Source organism: Agelaius tricolor, unplaced genomic scaffold (assembly GCF_023055355.1).
Source record: "Agelaius tricolor isolate 1412-34295 unplaced genomic scaffold, bAgeTri1.0.p SCAF_19, whole genome shotgun sequence".
Taxonomy (NCBI): domain Eukaryota; kingdom Metazoa; phylum Chordata; class Aves; order Passeriformes; family Icteridae; genus Agelaius; species Agelaius tricolor.
In genome coordinates this window covers 4,231,482-4,248,968 of record NW_027269279.1, presented here as the reverse complement: position 1 = coordinate 4,248,968, position 17,487 = coordinate 4,231,482, and the positions used below count along the sequence as shown (strand labels likewise).

At 46.1% G+C, this 17,487-nt stretch overlaps 1 protein-coding gene across 1 annotated transcript in view; it reads right to left on the bottom strand.

Moving 5' to 3' along the window:
- GNA12 (G protein subunit alpha 12) overlaps positions 1-13,761 on the bottom strand; it is a 40,641-nt gene extending 26,880 nt beyond the window's left edge. The window contains exons 1-2 of the mRNA XM_071443933.1: positions 13,108-13,761; positions 1,492-1,707 (exon numbers count right to left, since the gene is read on the bottom strand). Of these exons, the coding sequence (XP_071300034.1) occupies positions 1,492-1,707; positions 13,108-13,428 (537 nt within the window). The 5' untranslated portion in view covers positions 13,429-13,761. The remainder of the gene's footprint in view (positions 1-1,491; positions 1,708-13,107) is intronic.
- Between the last annotated feature and the right edge of the window lie 3,726 nt (positions 13,762-17,487).

The window sequence follows — 17,487 nt, the reverse complement described above, 5'->3', positions numbered from 1 at the left end:
AGGACTTTCTTCCCCCCAGTTTGATACTACTTTTATTGCTAACCAGTACAGGAATGAACCTCCCACATGATCCCCATCTGAATCTCTCCCTACAAACAAAATCCATGCCTGACCATAGCATTTCCCAGGGAAAAAAATAAACAATCTTAGCAGGCTGCTGATGCAACTATTGCTTCCTATACTGGATTCTCTTAGCAGTTGTTTCATGGCAAATTCAAGTTCCCTGTGGCACGAGCCATCTTTTTATTCCACAGTGCTTAGAACAGCAAAGCCTGTGTCTACAGATGCTAGGAATAATAGAACAATTAATCCATCCTCTCTCCCCCTGCACATCCTTCCCCCCACCCCCAGTGCTGTAACATGGAAATTGTTTCATTTTTAGCCTAAGGAAGTGAGGTTTATCCCATCATCCTGCGACAGCTTTACTTCATTTCATTTGTTCTTTACCTATTTGGCAGTCTCATGATACTTCAGAGACAGATTTCAAAGATATGCAACAACAAGACCCAAACAGGCATCTTATTAGTGGAGACAGATGAGTAGCTAAGGGCTGCAGCATGAGTTTAACTACAGTACCAGACACCAGAGAACCCACACAGAGAAGCAGCATGAGGGAACAATCAGAATTTCACTATCCAATTTCTCTAGTTCTCCTTCTCCTTCAGCTGTATCAACTCCCTTTGTAAAAGAATCTAAAGGAGACCATACAAAGCCCTGTTTCTGTCCTTTAACCCCTCTAATTAAACCATGATAACATAGCAGTTGTGGTACCAGGCTGTCTGGATCAGTACCTTGCTCCACAGAACAGGGAAGAAAAAGAGAAGGAAAAAAAAAATCCTCTCCATCTTGTACATATGAAGAAAAAGGAGTGGATTATGAACAGCTGTCAGAAACATATCCCATACCAGAAGTGCAGCTATTTTGGCACAAGAGCATGAAGACCTAACAACAAGAAAGCAGAGAAGAGAGCACATTTTTATGCTCACTGTCATCTTTCAGTTGCTTATCCAAGTTTCACTTGCAGACATCAGGATGAAAAGAAACAGTCAGGGAGCAGCAGCCTGAATGGGTGCTGCATTCACTTCAAAAGAGCTGCATGCAGGAAGAGTTTGCCAGTGTCAATATAGTGCAAGCTGGCAGGACTGGAAAGTTACAAATTAAGTGTGCCTTCATCAGTGACCTACTATGAACAGACCTACTGAGCTGCTAAAATATTTTTAGTTCAACCAATTCCTGCCTTTTTTGGTTCCTCTTGCTCTTCCAGTTTATCCAGTCATGTGCACTTTTCCACTCCCTCTTACTGCCATGTAGTTTTTCAAGTTTGGCTCCAATTACCACTTGTTTCTGCTGCTGAAGTGCTCAGATTTACAGCACTCCTACAAACAGCTAACAGGGTGGCTCCATCTTGCATGGAGCAAGCTGTGTTTGAGCTGAAGAGAGATTTACAGTGCAGCACTTGTCTCCTCCCAGCGAGGAGCTGGGTGTACTCACCAGCTGGTACTCGCTGCGGCGGCTGAAGGCTTCCTTGATTCCTGAATCCCTCCAGAGAGCAGCCAGGGCAGGGACGTAGAGCTGGAAGGTGGCAGGCTCGATGGGCATCCCAGCTTTGTTCTCAAAGGCCATCAGGAACATCCCATGCTTCTCATTCTCTGTGTACTGCCAAGGGATCCCCAGCTTGTCCCGTGCGTCAACCAGAACCCTGCAGCCCTAAGGAACGATTCAGAGAAGAAAGTCGGTGAATGAAGATTGAGGACTTGAAGGTACTTGAAGATTATTTTTTTGACACTTGTTCTGGTGATACTGAACTTAGGAGAGAAGCAAAAACATTGTTTATTGCAACATCTCCAACAGAAGTAAGATAGAGCCTGCTTCTGTAAGCAATTTAGCCACAAAATATTCCCCCAGGTGGAAAAAGTATTAGCGGCGACAGCTTATGGCAACAAGCAGTGCTACCAACAGATAATGAAAGTAAACATCAGTGAGAGCATGAAAAGTGTCTGGGAATTAAGAAAAGTGTCTGGGAACTGGTGTGTGATCATCATAGCTGTAGTTTTAGCAGTAACACCACGCCTGAAACCATTTTCTTCCATCTTTTCCTTTGCATTTGGGTTTCTGACACCAAAAAGGACATCCCAGCTTTCTCAAGCATTAGGGAGATCAGAGGAGCATCACAGGACTGAAGACATTGCATAGATTCCAAACTACCAGGCTCAGGACAGTAGATCCAGTTTTCCCTGAGACTCAGCTTACTTTTTGAACTTGCCACACATTTGCCAAGCAGTGTGTGACAGGTAGGCTTTGCTATTCTAATACTGGAAAAGAAATCTAGAAGTAAAGAGATATAGTTCTCAAATTCAATTCAGGATTACTGAGCTGGTTCTTTTCACATTTTTCAGTTTTTATGGAAACCTAATTTCATATTCATGGCAATAAGCCAAACACATGAGGTTAAAGAAATTGGAAACTTCAGTCTTGACTCTAACTTCACCTGCAGTAAATAGCTTCCAATGGCCAATATTTATTTCTCAATAGTGAGCCCCATTTCAGTAATGGACAGATCTGCTAATGGTGACTCAGCATCTCAAGTACCACTGAATTCACAAATCCCTGGGTTATACTGGATTACCTTCCTCATTATGTTGATCTTTGGTTCTAGAGATACTAAAGTAAATAAAATAAAAAAATCTCCAGAAGTGAAGTTCTGTTTCCACAGCTACTCACAAGAGCCTCCACATTACTGGACTGATCTCTTTTTTTGCACACTTTAAGCTATCAAGACTGCATGTATGTTTTATTAACACTTGAACTTTTCTGCTCTCCAGTCCTTTAGCAGCACCACACAACAACAACAACTTCCCAACAGCAACCAAGATTAGAGAGGGAAGTGAGAAGCAGCTTAGTGGAGTGTCACAGAATAGGAAAAGTGAAGTGTCGTGGTTGTCACTAGCCAGCAGTGCTCCTGAACAGCAGCTTCCCAAAAATGTAAATATTTATGATTCACTCCTGATTGTTACTTTTTCTCATGAAATAGAGAATGTATCTCCACAATACCATGAAAAGACTAAAATCAAATATATTTACCAACTGATGCTTTAAATTCCAGACATAACTATTTAGTAACTGTCATACAAACTAAAAGCCAACTCTCATTCCCAGTTGCAGAGTTTATCCCTTTATTAACAGAAGTCTTTCAATGGTTATTTGAAGGGCACTAGCAAACAGAAGCATGAAAATCACTTATAAGGCTCTGTCTCTGAATTGCAGATGCCTCCATGGCACCTCACAGCTTCAAACACTTTTGCAGACCACCCTTGCACACATTCCCATCTTGGCTGCACCTGGAAGGCAGGGTCAGCTCCCAACCATGCCCAGTTAAGACCTTGGGAGATTTTTCCAGAGGATTGTTGTGACTGAGCCCAGCAGGACAGGGTTAATTCTAGGTGTCTCATGCCAGGTTTGTCTCTCTCAGTGAGAGCTGCTGTGTATGAAATGGTTAATCAGCACAGTGTGGGACAGTGGCCACCATGTCCCCAAGGGCCACCGTGTCCCCAGCCACGTCCATCCCCCGTGGGTCACCCTGTCCCCTCACTGCCCTGGGCCCTGCACAGAGCTCCCAGCCCACACAGCTCTGACCTTCCTGGGGCTGGTTGAACCCTTCTGCACCCCACAGCCCTGCACAGCCTCTCAAAGGAGTGCCTGCAGCTCTGCACAACTCCTGCTTGGATCAAGGAGTCTGGGACCTCAGTCCAAGTGCATTTCCCCACACTGCTGTCCCGACCTTCCCTGCTCCTGCTGGAGACATGGAGGCTCTCAAGAGGCTGTTTGTTGTTAGGGAAAGTTTCATTATTTGTGTGGAGAAAACCACAGAACAGTTTCAATCAAGGGCGTACAGACTGCTCCAGTCCTGGAATAGTCACTTATCTGCTGCTCGCTGGAAATGCAGGTTTGACCCTCCCTGAGGAAAAAAAGGAACTAAAGTCAGGTCCCACAGAGCCTGTGGGAGTGGATTAACCACTGTAAGGGCACCCTTGGGGAGCACGTGGCATCAGCATTGCTCTGACTGTTCCAGATGCTGCCACCAAGTCACATGCAGAGCCTGATCTGGGACAAAGTGATTCAGTAGTGGGACACCAGCACTGACAAACAGACACACACTGCATGAAGGAAATAAAAACACAGGAGAGAAACTAGCAGGAATGCTGTCCTGTGCACACCCACAGCGCCTCTCATAATTTTTAGAACACATCTGCTTCAACATGTGTCTCTAAAACACATCAGGAATGAAAGCTTCACATAATGAGCAAAATAGTCAATGTTTCTTCTGCCCAACTCTTAGCAGTTAAAAGTGTGACTCAGCAAAATCCCCAGTAAAATGAATCTAAACTTAACATTTCTCCATCTCCACAAAACAGTTCCATAAATGCTACAAACAGATGTCAGAAAGATGAGGAGAAACAGAAAACACTAAATTTAGATGCTGTGTACTCCTTTTCTCACATCTCAGACTTACTGGTAACACTGTATTTTGCAAGCTCACTGAGCATTTGATAATCCCTGCCTCATTAATCTGCAGAGCAAGTCACCATAGGAAAGGTTTCCACTTACTGGAAATACAAGCAAGACACTTTTCCTACCCCCTTCCTGACAGTTTTTCTGATTTTTTGTGACTATAGAAAAATCAACTCACTCTTTCATTTATGAGGCTGAGTACCATTAATTACCATTCTGTTCTCAAATTTGGACTATGGAAAAAATGAAGCAACACGTTTAGATGGGAAACAAGCTTCTGAACACTTCAACTGATTTTAAAGCTTTTGTGGTGCAGTTTAAAGCAGGACCCAGAATAAGCATAGATGGAAAGAATTAAAAGTCACAGATAAGGATAGTGTCAGGCATTAGAAAATAGAAAACCAGCAGCATAATGGAAGCACCAGCTAGGGAGGAAAAAAAATAGGAAATTCTCTGTTCCATTCCTTTCTTAATAATTTTAATATATTCAAGTCACTGCATAAATCCCTGGCATGCACAAAACCTGAACGGAATCAGGGTAGAAGAAAGAAAAAGGTGAAACAAGAGTGTGATGAGATCTACCTCATGAAGCAGCACATCTTATACAGAAAAAAATGCTAAATATAGAAATCCATAGATTTGAAAAGACAGCTAAGGCATAACACACAAGAAATCCAGAGAAATTACAAACCACTTGCAGAAAGGGACTAGACAAAGACTGTTTTTCTCCTTCCCCTTGCTAGACAAATATGAGTTATCAAACAGTTCAAACTCAAAACTTACACAACCCCAGCCAGTCAAATGCATTTACACAGGATGTTGGCCAGCAGCATAAATGGACTCCAAAAGCCATGGAGAAGAATAGATGGAAGCAAAGCCCAGAGAAGACTATTCGATTACATTCCAGATGCAAATCCTGGCTCGGGGAGTTTCCTAAACCAAAGGCTGCCAATAACTGGAAGAGCACACCAAAGGATCACATTGCCTTGAGCTCATACCCATTTTGGTTGTGGGCTGTTTTTCCATGTCCCACACAGAGGCTGAGCTCCTCAGCCTGACACAGCACAGCTGTTTGGAGCACGTTTGCTGCTCACCAGCAGGAAGGTTTTACGAGCATTTACACAAATGCTCATTACTAGGACTGGCTCAAATACAATTTTTCTCCTTCATTTTTGAAAGCATTCTAGCTTTGAAAAAAAAATCCAGGTTTTCTTGTATTTTTCAGTAATATTTAAATGAATTTGTGGGAATTATTAGAAAGGTTATCATGAGCTGATGTCACTTGAAGCCAGAGATGTTTGCAGTACTTAAAGGGCAGCGTGATTTAAGCACATCTTACATCTGTAGTTACACTGCTACATAAAACACAACACTCACTTTTTAAATTATTCATATGCTCCAGTACTTGAAGGATTCATCATCCCTAAAGCCTCACACCTTTCACCAGATGGACCAACTCAGAGGCCAAGTGAACACCCCTCAGTTAAGCACCAAACATAAAATTGGCACAACAGGTTTGGGGAGCACTTGCTCATAGGCAAGGCCAGGTTCTTCCATGCAGTCAAAGTGATCAAAAAACCTGATTCAGTGTCTAGAGAGAACCTGCAAGTGTAGAGTTTGTGTACAAATAGAAGAGTTTCCTACAGTGCATTTTCTCAGATAATTTTGGAGAATTACTACTGAGTAAGAGAGCATAGACAACAGAGTAACTGTTACACATGAAATACTACAGCAGCTACTTTTTACACTTTTACCATTAATACACTGCTCAACCTCCAGCAACGCCCAAAATCTCCAGCATCTACATATCAGTGATGGACTTTAGTGTCCTGAGAGAGGTGCTGAGCCCTCCCTGGGGGCTGCAGGTCACAGCTAACAGGCACTGCTGTCTTCCCCTGGGGCTGCAAACCAGCAGAGCACTGCAGGCACAGGCAGAGTCCAGCCTGTTTCCTACCGAGTGTTTTTCCTCTCTGCTGTTGACAAGGAACTGGCAGAAGTCTGGGGATCTCATCTCACAGAGACCAATCTATATCAGAGCTGCTGCCAACAGGATTGCTCCCACCTCAGCCCACAGATATTCTTTGGAGCCAGAGGAACAATACAAGGTGATGAGGAACACAGGTCCAGCTGCACAGTTTTTAAAAATAAAGTTGTCAGTGTTAGCAAATATAATCATATGCACTGTTTGTAAATTGCTGTCTGAGCACTGCAGAGAAGGTGACCTACTACAAGCAGAGTGACAGCAAGACAATCAGATTTTTACAGCACACTATCATAAAAACATTAACAGAGTTTTCCTTTGATCTATGTCCTTGGAGCATTATGCCAAGCAGCAGTAGAGAACCCAATGTCATTCAGGATAAGGTTTCACATTACAGAACAGCCAAAAAATGAGGTACCATCAAAAGGGGCATCTTTCCTGGCAGTGGAGTTCCACCCTCTTCTGTTTGATAGGTTTGTCACTTGCCTGAGCCCACAATCCAGTGAGCAAACATCACCATGACCCTGGCTATTCATATCAAAAGTGCATTAGTTTGCTGTGAGGTGAGACACACACAAGGGAAGGGGTGGGAGCAGCACCAGTTGGCCCAGTTAGACAACAAAAAGGCTCCCCAGTTCTGCATGTCCTTCCACCACTCACATATTCCAGTACCACCCAGGTGAGAGCAGGGTAAACAGCACAGATGACCAACCTTCCAGGCCAGCATACAAATAAAAAATGGCAACAAAGGGGAAGTGTCATTTACCCAGTCCACAGGAACACAAATATTAAAAAACATTTGGATTAGCCACCGAGTCTCTGGATTGGGAGCAGCAGTGATGTCTGCTTGTCTGGAAACTCTGAAAAGAGTCCTTGTCTTTGAGTGAACCCAGTGAAATGACGATAAATGCAGCAGAAGGAAAATACCCACTGCAAACTTTACTTGTGTAACTCAGCACAGGGTAGAGATGATGACCTCAGAGATGACGTTCAGGACCTCACAAAAAGTTCTCAGTTGATGCTTTCAGACTTGTATCAGCAGCTTTCTCCTTGCCCTGAGCCCATCCCACCAATATCAGTTCACAGTTAGTTCATGCTGTCAGTACAGGACACAGCATCTGCAGCTCCAGAGGCATCCCTGCCACGCTGCCCTCGTGGATTCAGTACCCAGCACTTGTGCTCATTCAATGCCAGCCTGGGACCAGCTCCTGACCTTCACTAGGCTGAAAAATCCCAGGCAAGGGGTGGAAACTCATTTGAAACCCTGCAGCCTCCAAATCCTTGCAGCTTTTTCCTTGTTGCAATTTGCATTGAACTTATTTTCCAGACAATGTAAACTACAGCTTGCTCCAAAGTTTTCCTGTAAACATTTTTTACAGGACAATTTGCTAATTTTTTTTTTTTGCCAATACCGTTTCCAAGTTAATTATAAAACTAACCAAGTGAATAAGTTGGGAGTAAGCTCCCAAATTTAGTCACTTCAGTGACTAAACTTTTGTCTGGAAGACATCAAAGTATGTGCCTGCAGTCTCCAGGGACTAAGTCATGTTCTGCAATACTAATGACTACATCACAAGAGCATTGTGAGCTCCATTTTGGAACTGCTATGGATATTTATCATTTACTACTGACCATGACTCCTCTTCCAGTATCTGCCATGATGGAGAGAAATGGCTGAATCCCAGTCAAACCAAGGGACACCCCAAATGCAAAGGGAGCACCAGAGTTGATGGAATTTACATTTAAGACATAGAAAACACACCAACTGGAAGTTAGTGAGAGATCCATTGATGAAATGAACCTGGAACAACAAGATCAGCAAGACTCATCAGGGTTTTTTTTCTTTTCCACATAAACTAGTGAATATTATTTTTCTTAATAAAATAAGCTGAGAGTAAAGATAATCAGAATTAAAAGACTGCTCTAGTACAGAACTTGAGCACTTCTATACTGAATTTAAAGATTCTAATTAACCACAGTTCCTATGCTCTCCTTGTCACTCCTCTGAAAAGAAGCCATTCCAGCAGAAAGGAGACTGACACTGTCCTGAGACCCACTCCTCAAACAGCTGGATCCAGCCCTGAAGCAGCAGATGGAGTGGGACCATCATCACCTCCTAATGGGTTTCCAAACTCATTTGCATGTAAAGCCAGGGAAGTGTGGAGTCGAGGCAATTTAAAGAGTAACTGGGGTTTACCTGATGCATTTCCTCTGAGTTTGCAGGCCACTGAAAGACACATGCTTACATTAGAAATGAGTAACTTGGTCACTTGCAAGTGTAGCTCCCAAACAAACTGAGGAACAATCTGTTTCCACATGCTAGAGTTTCTATCTGTACCTGCCTGCAACTTGAAAGTTGCAAAAGAGTTTTCTTGGTTTGTTTGTTGGTGACAGGAGGTACAACCACCTTACTTCAGCCACTATAAATACAATTTAGGTGCACTCAAGGTACACAGAGTCCCAGCAACAGTCCAGGTTTAGTATTAATTGCAGAAGTCTAAAGTTCTTCAAGCTGCCTTCAGCACAAGCCACTTACTTTGCTTAACTGCCACTCATATTCCTGCTGGCAAGGAGAAATGCTCTCAGGTATCCCCTCGTGTATTGCAGCTGCACTCAAAAGTCCCAAAGGATTGTTCCTCAAAGATTTTACATGTTCAGAATCTTCCCTTGTTTTTTTCCCCACTCAGAGCTCACAAATGATCACACATAATTTCCTGTGTAGTCCTTCCCTCTGCAATTCCAGGCTTTTTAATTCCTTAGTCAATCATTACACTTCAGGCCAAAAACAAGAAGAAAACACTCTTGGATGTACTGCAACCTTGAGCTGGTATTTCCATTCTCAACAGGAAAACTAACATTACCAAAAGAGCTCAACAGATTATACTTCAGGCTTCTAAAAGCTGAACTTTTTCTCTCTTCAGATCAAAATCTCCTAAACAAGCTGGTGCAAGCACCACTCTGGTGCTTGTAGATTGCTGTAATTATTTTCTTATGCAACTAAACCGGGTTTTTTTAAGCAGCATGATATTCACATACTTGAAACAAAAAAAACATTTAGACAAGGAACATCAGAGTTGGGACCCGTTGAGTGTCTGAGCTCTTTAACTTTTATCAAAGGAAGCAAATAGAGTAGCAAGGGCAACCCATCTGTTTTGGATGGAAGGTATCAGAAAATTCCTGTAGCTCCAGTTAAAAAGCATCAAAATGCTCTGTAATACCACCACACATTGCTTAGATTTGAAACTTAAGGTACATGACAGTTTTCCAACACAGGCAAGAGTCACCTTAAAATTCAGGCCTGGGCAGCCAGACAGCCCTGTCCTGTGCACTTTCCTTTTCCAGGTGGGTGTGCTGAAGTCCTGAAGCCTGTGTACTCATACCAGAGCATTAACACTACTGCTTTTCACTTCAGTCATCAAAAAGTTCCAAAAAGTTACTTTGAAACTTAGCCTCGATTAACAAGCAAAACCCGAGTTAACCAATGACTATTTACCTTAAACCAAAGCAAAACTCCTGTATTTGAATACCATCCCACAAATGCCAGAAAAAGCTAGCAAGGCCCTGAACCATCACCTGTACTAAATGGAAAAGTAAATTCTGTATCATAGGTTTATTTTGTTTCAGCATTTTGTTTCTGACTAGGGTTTCCCCAAAATGGGAGATGAGAACCAGAGAGAACAGGGTAAGCAAAGAACTCAGCATTAAGAAGATATCAGAAAGGCAAGAAGGTGAAAACTCAAAATGAAGTGGAAGCTGACACTAATGTCAATTCATGCTTAGCACTGTTATTTTCAGAGAGGTTTCACATTGTGTTCTCTGAAGCAGTTTCCTCATTCTCCATAAGCTGTACAGTTGCTGAAACACCACTGCAATAAGCATTTCAGAAATAACCAGCACTGTTACAAGAGTAGGAATGCTCCTCCTTCAGAGAGGAGTTTAGTCATGGCTGGAAAATGAAAATTGACCATTTAATCCCAGAGATTTACACTGCATTTCTAACTCAGATCTCAGTGTTGCAGAAGCTTAGGGGGACCATTGTCTGACCATGCTGAGGACTGTGTGGAAAAACGGGCTAAGGTTGCTGCAGCTGTACTTGACAATGTCACACAGATTTAAATGCTACTTGATAGGATCATTTCCACTTCACATTGTCCACATCCAGTACTAAAAATTCATCTGAGATCTTTTATTGCCAGTTAAACACAGGGGGATCTTGGCTTCGTTAAGTCTTAAGCAGTGATCATTGAACTTCCTGAAAAAGTGAAAAGGACCTGCAGTCTAAACACTCTGTTACAGAAAGAGCAGCAATCTCGTGCACTTGACAATTGACACTGTCAAAGAAGCTAAGAAAGTTTACTTTAAACACTGGATGTTTATCCACGTTTAATGCAAGAGAGTATTAAACAATTACCCTAAAATAAAAGCACTGACAATCACTGTTTTGGAAGCTGTTATTCTGTCCTGGTATTTGATTTCTTCCTGATGATTGTGCCAGAATATCAAGGTGTTATCAGGCTTCTCTCAGATGAGCAAAAATGCAAACAAAACATCTACTGCCTTCCCACCAGCAAACTCTTCTGGCTCTCTTGTTTGCTCTTCCTCCTTCTGCCTACTTTTTCCAGAGTGACTCTTCCCAAGCCATTCCCCAAAAACATATGGGGGGAGCCTAAATTGCATTATTGTATACAAGAGCCACCCGTGTTATCTGGAAAAGCAAGGGAAGGAAGAGTCTGACATGCACCCAAAGGAGAAGCCTAACCTAACCTTAACACTCCCAAATCACCACCTGCAGGGCCAAAAGGGCAATCAATCTGCTGAACCATATTAACCCACTTTAAAGCTACTTCCAAATTTTATTTTCAGGATTAGAAGAGTTTAAAAGGTTCAGCTGACATAGTCCAAGAAGTGCTGTTAACTATCAGAACACCTGACTGCTATCTTGAGGACCAGGATTCTACTTTGAATTCTGCAAATCTACCCAGGAGTGTTTCAAGTGTGTGACTCTGCCTCCCCTACTACAAGGAGGAGACACTTTTCTTTCCAAAGCACACCGAGTTCTACTGCTGAAAGCTCTACACCTTCTGCATGCATAAAATATTACATCATTTTACCACAACTGCTACTGCTTAGACAACTTAAAGAGGAAGGAGTCTCAGATTTTTCCATTTTCACAAATTGCTTCCCTAAAAGCTTCTCCTACCACTTGAAATTAGCAGCAGCAAAAAAAAAAAAAAAAAACCAAAATCACTGACAGGACCACAATAAGCATTAAGACCTAGAATAAGACTCCTTATTTCTAGGAATATAGATTTAAAAAATCATAACACTCTCTTTGCTCACATAACTACAATCAGAGAGAAGCTTCTGAATTTCAACTTTCTTGCAGTTAATGGGCTCCAGCCTGAAAATGGACAAAAAAAAGGAAAAGAACATTAGACAACAATTTTCCTGTTCATTAACAGAAGTGAAAGCCCTTTATGGAATAGCAGCATTCTTAAAAACAAGAGTCATTGTATGCATGCACTTATTAAGTGCACATAAAGCTTCTATTTAAACACGAATCTGGAAACTCAAAAGTAACTCGTTATCTTTAACTTGCACAGTTCCCTTTCCTTTAACTTTCTATGAAATCTCACAAAGCCTCACAAATCCATGCCCACAAAAGAATGGTGACGGTCCTACAGAAAAATATAGGCAGGAAAGCAGCATTTCTTTTAGGGAAAGATTATGAAGATGAAGAGAGAAACACTCCTGAGTGAGCTTTTAATGTATCTTCATGTATTTTCTAAAATGTGATCACTTCTACCTGCACAGGGCATCAAGGCTGTATCCCTGAAAGGAACAGTATTTGTCAAGGTTGCTTTTCCCTAGTTATGGAAATACTGGTCTGTAGACCAAAGGTTCTACCAGCAGCTTTTAGAGTCCCCAGTCAATAGAGAAACACGCTGCCAGCACTACAAAACCTGCACACACACTGAAAGGAAACTTTCCTGCAAAGGCACCAAAGCAGAGTTATTTCCATTTCGGCTCCAGGTTTGGTGACACCCCACAGTGCCCAGCTCTGCGGGCCTACACTCCTGCATTTCTAACGATGCACCGAGTAAGTAACAACCACTCGCAGCCGTAACATCTGTACGAGGAGCCCTTTCTCGTCCCATCTCCAGGTGCACAGACTGGGGACACTTTGCAAAAGCAGAGAAATTCCTCCTCATTTCTTCAAACCTTGAAGTTTCTCCAATTCCGACTTCGAGGATGCTCTCATAATGTTTTTTCCAGAAGGCAGGCCACACCTATATCCTCTTTCCTCTGCGTTTCCACAAAGCTTTTCTCAATCCCCTTTGCAAGGAAATTTCCACGGAAGCCTTTTCCACGGAAACCTTCAGCCGGGAAACGCCGGAACCCACATTCCCCGGGCCCCGGCAGCCCAAAGGTGCCCGCCCTCCCAAACACCTGCACCGAGCCCGGTCCCGGAGCACCGGGAGCGGCGGCGGGGCAGGCGGGGGGCGCAGCCGCCGCCCCGGCCGAGCCCTCACATCCCTTCCCGAGGGCACGGCCCGAGCTCCGGGCGCCGCGGGATGTGCCGGCCTCCAACCCCGCTCCCCTCGGCCTCCCCTCACCTTGAGGATGTTCTCGTAGATGGTGGCCCGGAACTCCAGCAGCGCCTTCTGGTCGAACTCGCGGCCGTGGATGATCCGCATCTGCTTGAGGAAGGTGGACTTGCCGCTCTCGCCGGCGCCCAGCAGCAGGATCTTGACGAGGCGGCGCACGGCGCGCCGCTCCCGGGCCAGCATCGCGTCGATCTCCCGGCTGCGCCGCCGCGCCTCCCGCTCGGCATCGCGGCTCCGCTCCTTGCCGTCCCTCCGCGGCTGCTCCCCGGCGCGGCCCGCGGCCTCGGCCGGCAGCAGGCAGCGGCTCAGGGTGCGCACCACGCCGGACATGGCGGCGGCGGCCCGGCCGGAGCGCTCACAACGCCGCCGCCGAGACCCCGAGCTCCGCCAGCATCGGGCGGAGGCCGCCGAGACGCTGCGACCGGGAGGAGGAGCAGCCGCAGCCGGGGGCTACGGGCCGGGACCGCCCATTCCTCGCTCCGGCTCGGCCGGGGGAGGGGTGCGGGCGGCGGGGCGCGGCCCGCAGGCCCTGCCCGGGGAGGGGGCGCGGCCGCTCCGAGGGGGCTGCGCGGGGCCGGGGGCGGCGGGAGGCACCCGGAGCCCTCGGCGCGGGGTCGCGGCGGTGCCGCGGCGGGCGGGGGACACGCGGCCCCGGCCCCTTGCCCTGAGCGCCGCCGCCCGCGCGGGGAGGAGCCCGCACTGCTCTCATTGGGTGGCAGCGCGATCGCTCAACGCATCCGTTCTCTAATTGGATGAACCGGCATGCGGGGCGGAACCAAGAGGGCGACGAGGCTCAGGGCAAGGCAGGGCGGGCAGTGCCGGGAGGGGGCGGGGACAGGGGCGCGAGAACCAATCAGCAGCGAGAGGGCGTGGCCTCGCTGCCGGAGGCGGGGCCTGGGTGGTGGGCGCACCGTCCGTGGCGTGACGTCACGCCAACAACACGGGACACGGTGTGACGTCACGGCGCGTCCGGGATGACGTCAGGCGGAGCCGCCGCGGCGGGGCCGCGGCGGGGCCTGGGCGGGCCCTTGGGGTCCCGAGCCGGCGGTACCGGGGCGCTGTTTGTAACGTGTGGGTCAGAACCCAGTGGGGTTTGTTCTCACCAGACAACATGCAGTGACGTAAAAAACGTGTCATCGCTGACGTCATCAGGGAACAAACGTCCCTAGCGCTGCAGCATCCGCAGATCCTTGCTCAGCCAGATTAAACCACGCGGGGATCTTTCCCTCCATCCCCCAGGAGCTGATCCCAGGGGGATCCGGCCCAGGCTGAGCCCATTGCCCTGGGGCTGCCCTGGGTGCTCCAGCCCCTGCTGCCATCGGGGTAACTCCTCACAAACCTGCACCAATCCAGGGCCCCGCTGCTGCCGAGGTGGGGATTAAAGTATCAAAGTACACCTTTGAAAGAAAATCCCCCTCGGTCTCGTGATTAGGTACTGGAAGGGAAAAACCATTTTGGGAAGCAGCTGGTGTGTGATCAGCGAGCAGTGGCTGGGATCCCAGACCTTCTGGCTGCAGAATGAAATCATAAAAGGCACATGTCCTCACTTCTATGAGATTATTTGTCCTTTCTGCATTACTTCTGTCTGTGCTTACAAGTATTTATGGCATAAACATCTATTCCAGTTTAAGTTTCAGATTGTTTATCCTCCCCAGGCCTGTTCCAAAGATGGGACACAAGAATAGAGAGATGAGGGAAACTACAGAATGACTGGGATTTCATAGAATATTAAGGATGGTGACTCCCAGCTGGTTTGGGTTGGAAAGGACCTTAAATCTTGTTCCACTCCCTGCCATGGACAAGGATACCTTCCACTATCCCAGGTTGTTCCAAGCCTCATCTAATCTGACCTTGGACATTTCCAGGGCTGGAGCAGCCCCAGCTTCTCTGGGCAACCTGTGCCAGGGCCTCCCCACCCTCACAGGGAACAATTTCTTCCTAATATCCAATTTAAATTCATCTCTCTTCAGCAAAAGGCCATTCCCCCTCGTCCTCTCACCACCCTGTCAAAAGTTCCTCTCCAGCCTCCTTGTAGGCATTGAGACATCTTAGAAGGTCAGGGAGTCAGAGATTTAAAACAAAAAAAATTACAGAAAACATTTCATGGAGGTGAGAATCCTGTGTGAGGATTAATCCACTGAGATGTCAACTCTTCCCCAGAGTCCAAGGGTTTTTCTCCCTGGCAAGAAGAGACATTTCAAACCACATTTAGATATTGCAGATTTCAGGAAACCAGCACAAAACTCTTAGTCCTGAGCCATACCCCACAGAAGTTTCTTGAACAGTTTCCCTTCCATGCTCTTACCCTTCGGTTGCAGTTTGAGCCTCAGGAACGGCTCATTCCCCCATAAAAAGCTGCTGTAGTTCAGGAGTTTCCCACTGGATGTCATGATTGCCCCGCCAGAACCCAGCCACAGCGGTGGGATGGAGACAAACACCCCGACCCGAATCCCCGATCTCTGATTTTCGCAACAGCTGAGCACTCAGGGCTCCCGCTGGCATCCGCAGATGTTAAACTGCCTGGAAATCAGGAGCTGTGCAGTGCCCAGATCGGCGTTTTCTGATTAGTTCGGTTTCTCCTGCCCCTCTGGCTTTGTCTGTGCCCTACTTGAGGTTCTCTTCAACCTGAGGTGCTGAGAGTTCAGTATCTGTGGAGTCCCGCTCCAGTGACAGACCTGCTTCATCTGGGAGAGGGAAATTGCGGTACACAATAAACGAATCAAATAAATCGGTTGCCAGACGTCCTTAGTTCTCCATGCATTCATCCATGAAAGCAGCTTTCAACAGCTCCCATCGAACTGTCAAAAGGAAAAGGTCCAGCCCTGCCTCCATCCCCCGCAGCCCCGTGGTTCCCCATGGAATCCCTGGAAGCTGCTGGGAGCAGCACAAAGCAGAATTCTGTTTGCTCCTGCAGCAGCGCAGGGCCGGGCAGGGCTCTCAGCCATGTGACAATCCCCACCGACAGCCCTGCAGAGGCTCTGGCATGAGCCTAAACAAGAGGTGAAAGTGTCCCTGGTGAGAGTCAGGTTTGTTCTCAGCCTCAGAGAATTCCCTTTCCTCATTACCTGTCCAGCTCCATGCTTCAGGATTTCCGATTCATCTCCCTTCTTTGGGCTTAGACTGAAATTAAAACAACTTGTATTGATACAAAATAAAATAAAGCAATATAAATTACTTCATTTTTCTGTTCTTTTATCTTCTCACTTTTCCTTTTTTTACTTTTTCTTTTATATTTCTACTCTATTTTCCTCTTTCCCACCTCTGTTTCTTCTTATAACTCCTGTTCTCTTTCTGCTGATTATGCAACTGCTTCTGTTCCTTCTTTAATCTCCCATAGAGAGAGTGAAAAGAGTAAAATATGGAAGAGAACAGAGAACTGGAGGATAGAAAGAAAGGGAGATTCACTGAGGGAAGCAAAGCAACTGAATTATGAGCAGAAAGATGGGGGCTCTTGGGGGAAAGGCTGGGGAATAAACTCTGGGGCTCTGGCCCTGAGAACATCTGCAGATGAAAGCTGGAAAAGTGTCTGGCAGCTGGAGGAGGCAGTGGCTGCCTGTGCATGAAGACCTGACTGCAGATGGGAGTGACAGCAGGAGGCCCAGGGGGAAGGAGCTGCTGCCACTCGAGCTGAGGGTGCAGCTGATGGACCCTGCATAAAAAACTGACGGTTTGCCACACTGGGACATGATTGCTGCTCCCCTGAGTGCCACCAGACACCAGCACTGCCACAAAGAGTATTTTGCTCCATGAAACTGAGAACCAAATAATCCACAAGGAGGATTTGCTCCTGCTGCAGTAGCAGCACCTTGCAGCAATGCCAGAGCTACTTCAAATGCAATCAAAACTCCAGAGTTTAGGCACAAAAGTGAGGATAATAACAGGATGGCAAGGAAAGGTGTGCAGTGATGGAATCACCCTAAGTGATAAATCACCCACCCCGTGCTGGTGAGCAAACTGAGTCAGAGTATTGAACTGTTGCTCCCACAGGGCAGGTGCACTCCTGGCTTTCCCTGGGTGATTTGAAGATATCTGGGCCCTTGAATTGCTCATTGTGCATTCAGGCAGCAAAGCCTGTAGTTCTGAAGAGCATTTATGATCTAAACTCCTTTTGCTGCTTCTCTGTTGAGACTGTGACTCTCTTTGCCTGAGGAGGTGCTGGAGTTTATGTGCACTTCAAGCCTTACCTAAGCTGGTAGTTTTGTCGTGTTAAAAGTGCCATGTTCTGCTTATTGCATTCTCCAGGTTTTATATGGCTTTTTCAATGGCCTTCTCTCTGCACACTCCCCATGGCAGAATGAAAAAGTGCAGAGAGGCAAAGGGAATAATATTCTCCTGCACAGGAATGAACAAGAGCAGTTCAAACAGATCAACCATTTTCTAGCAACATCA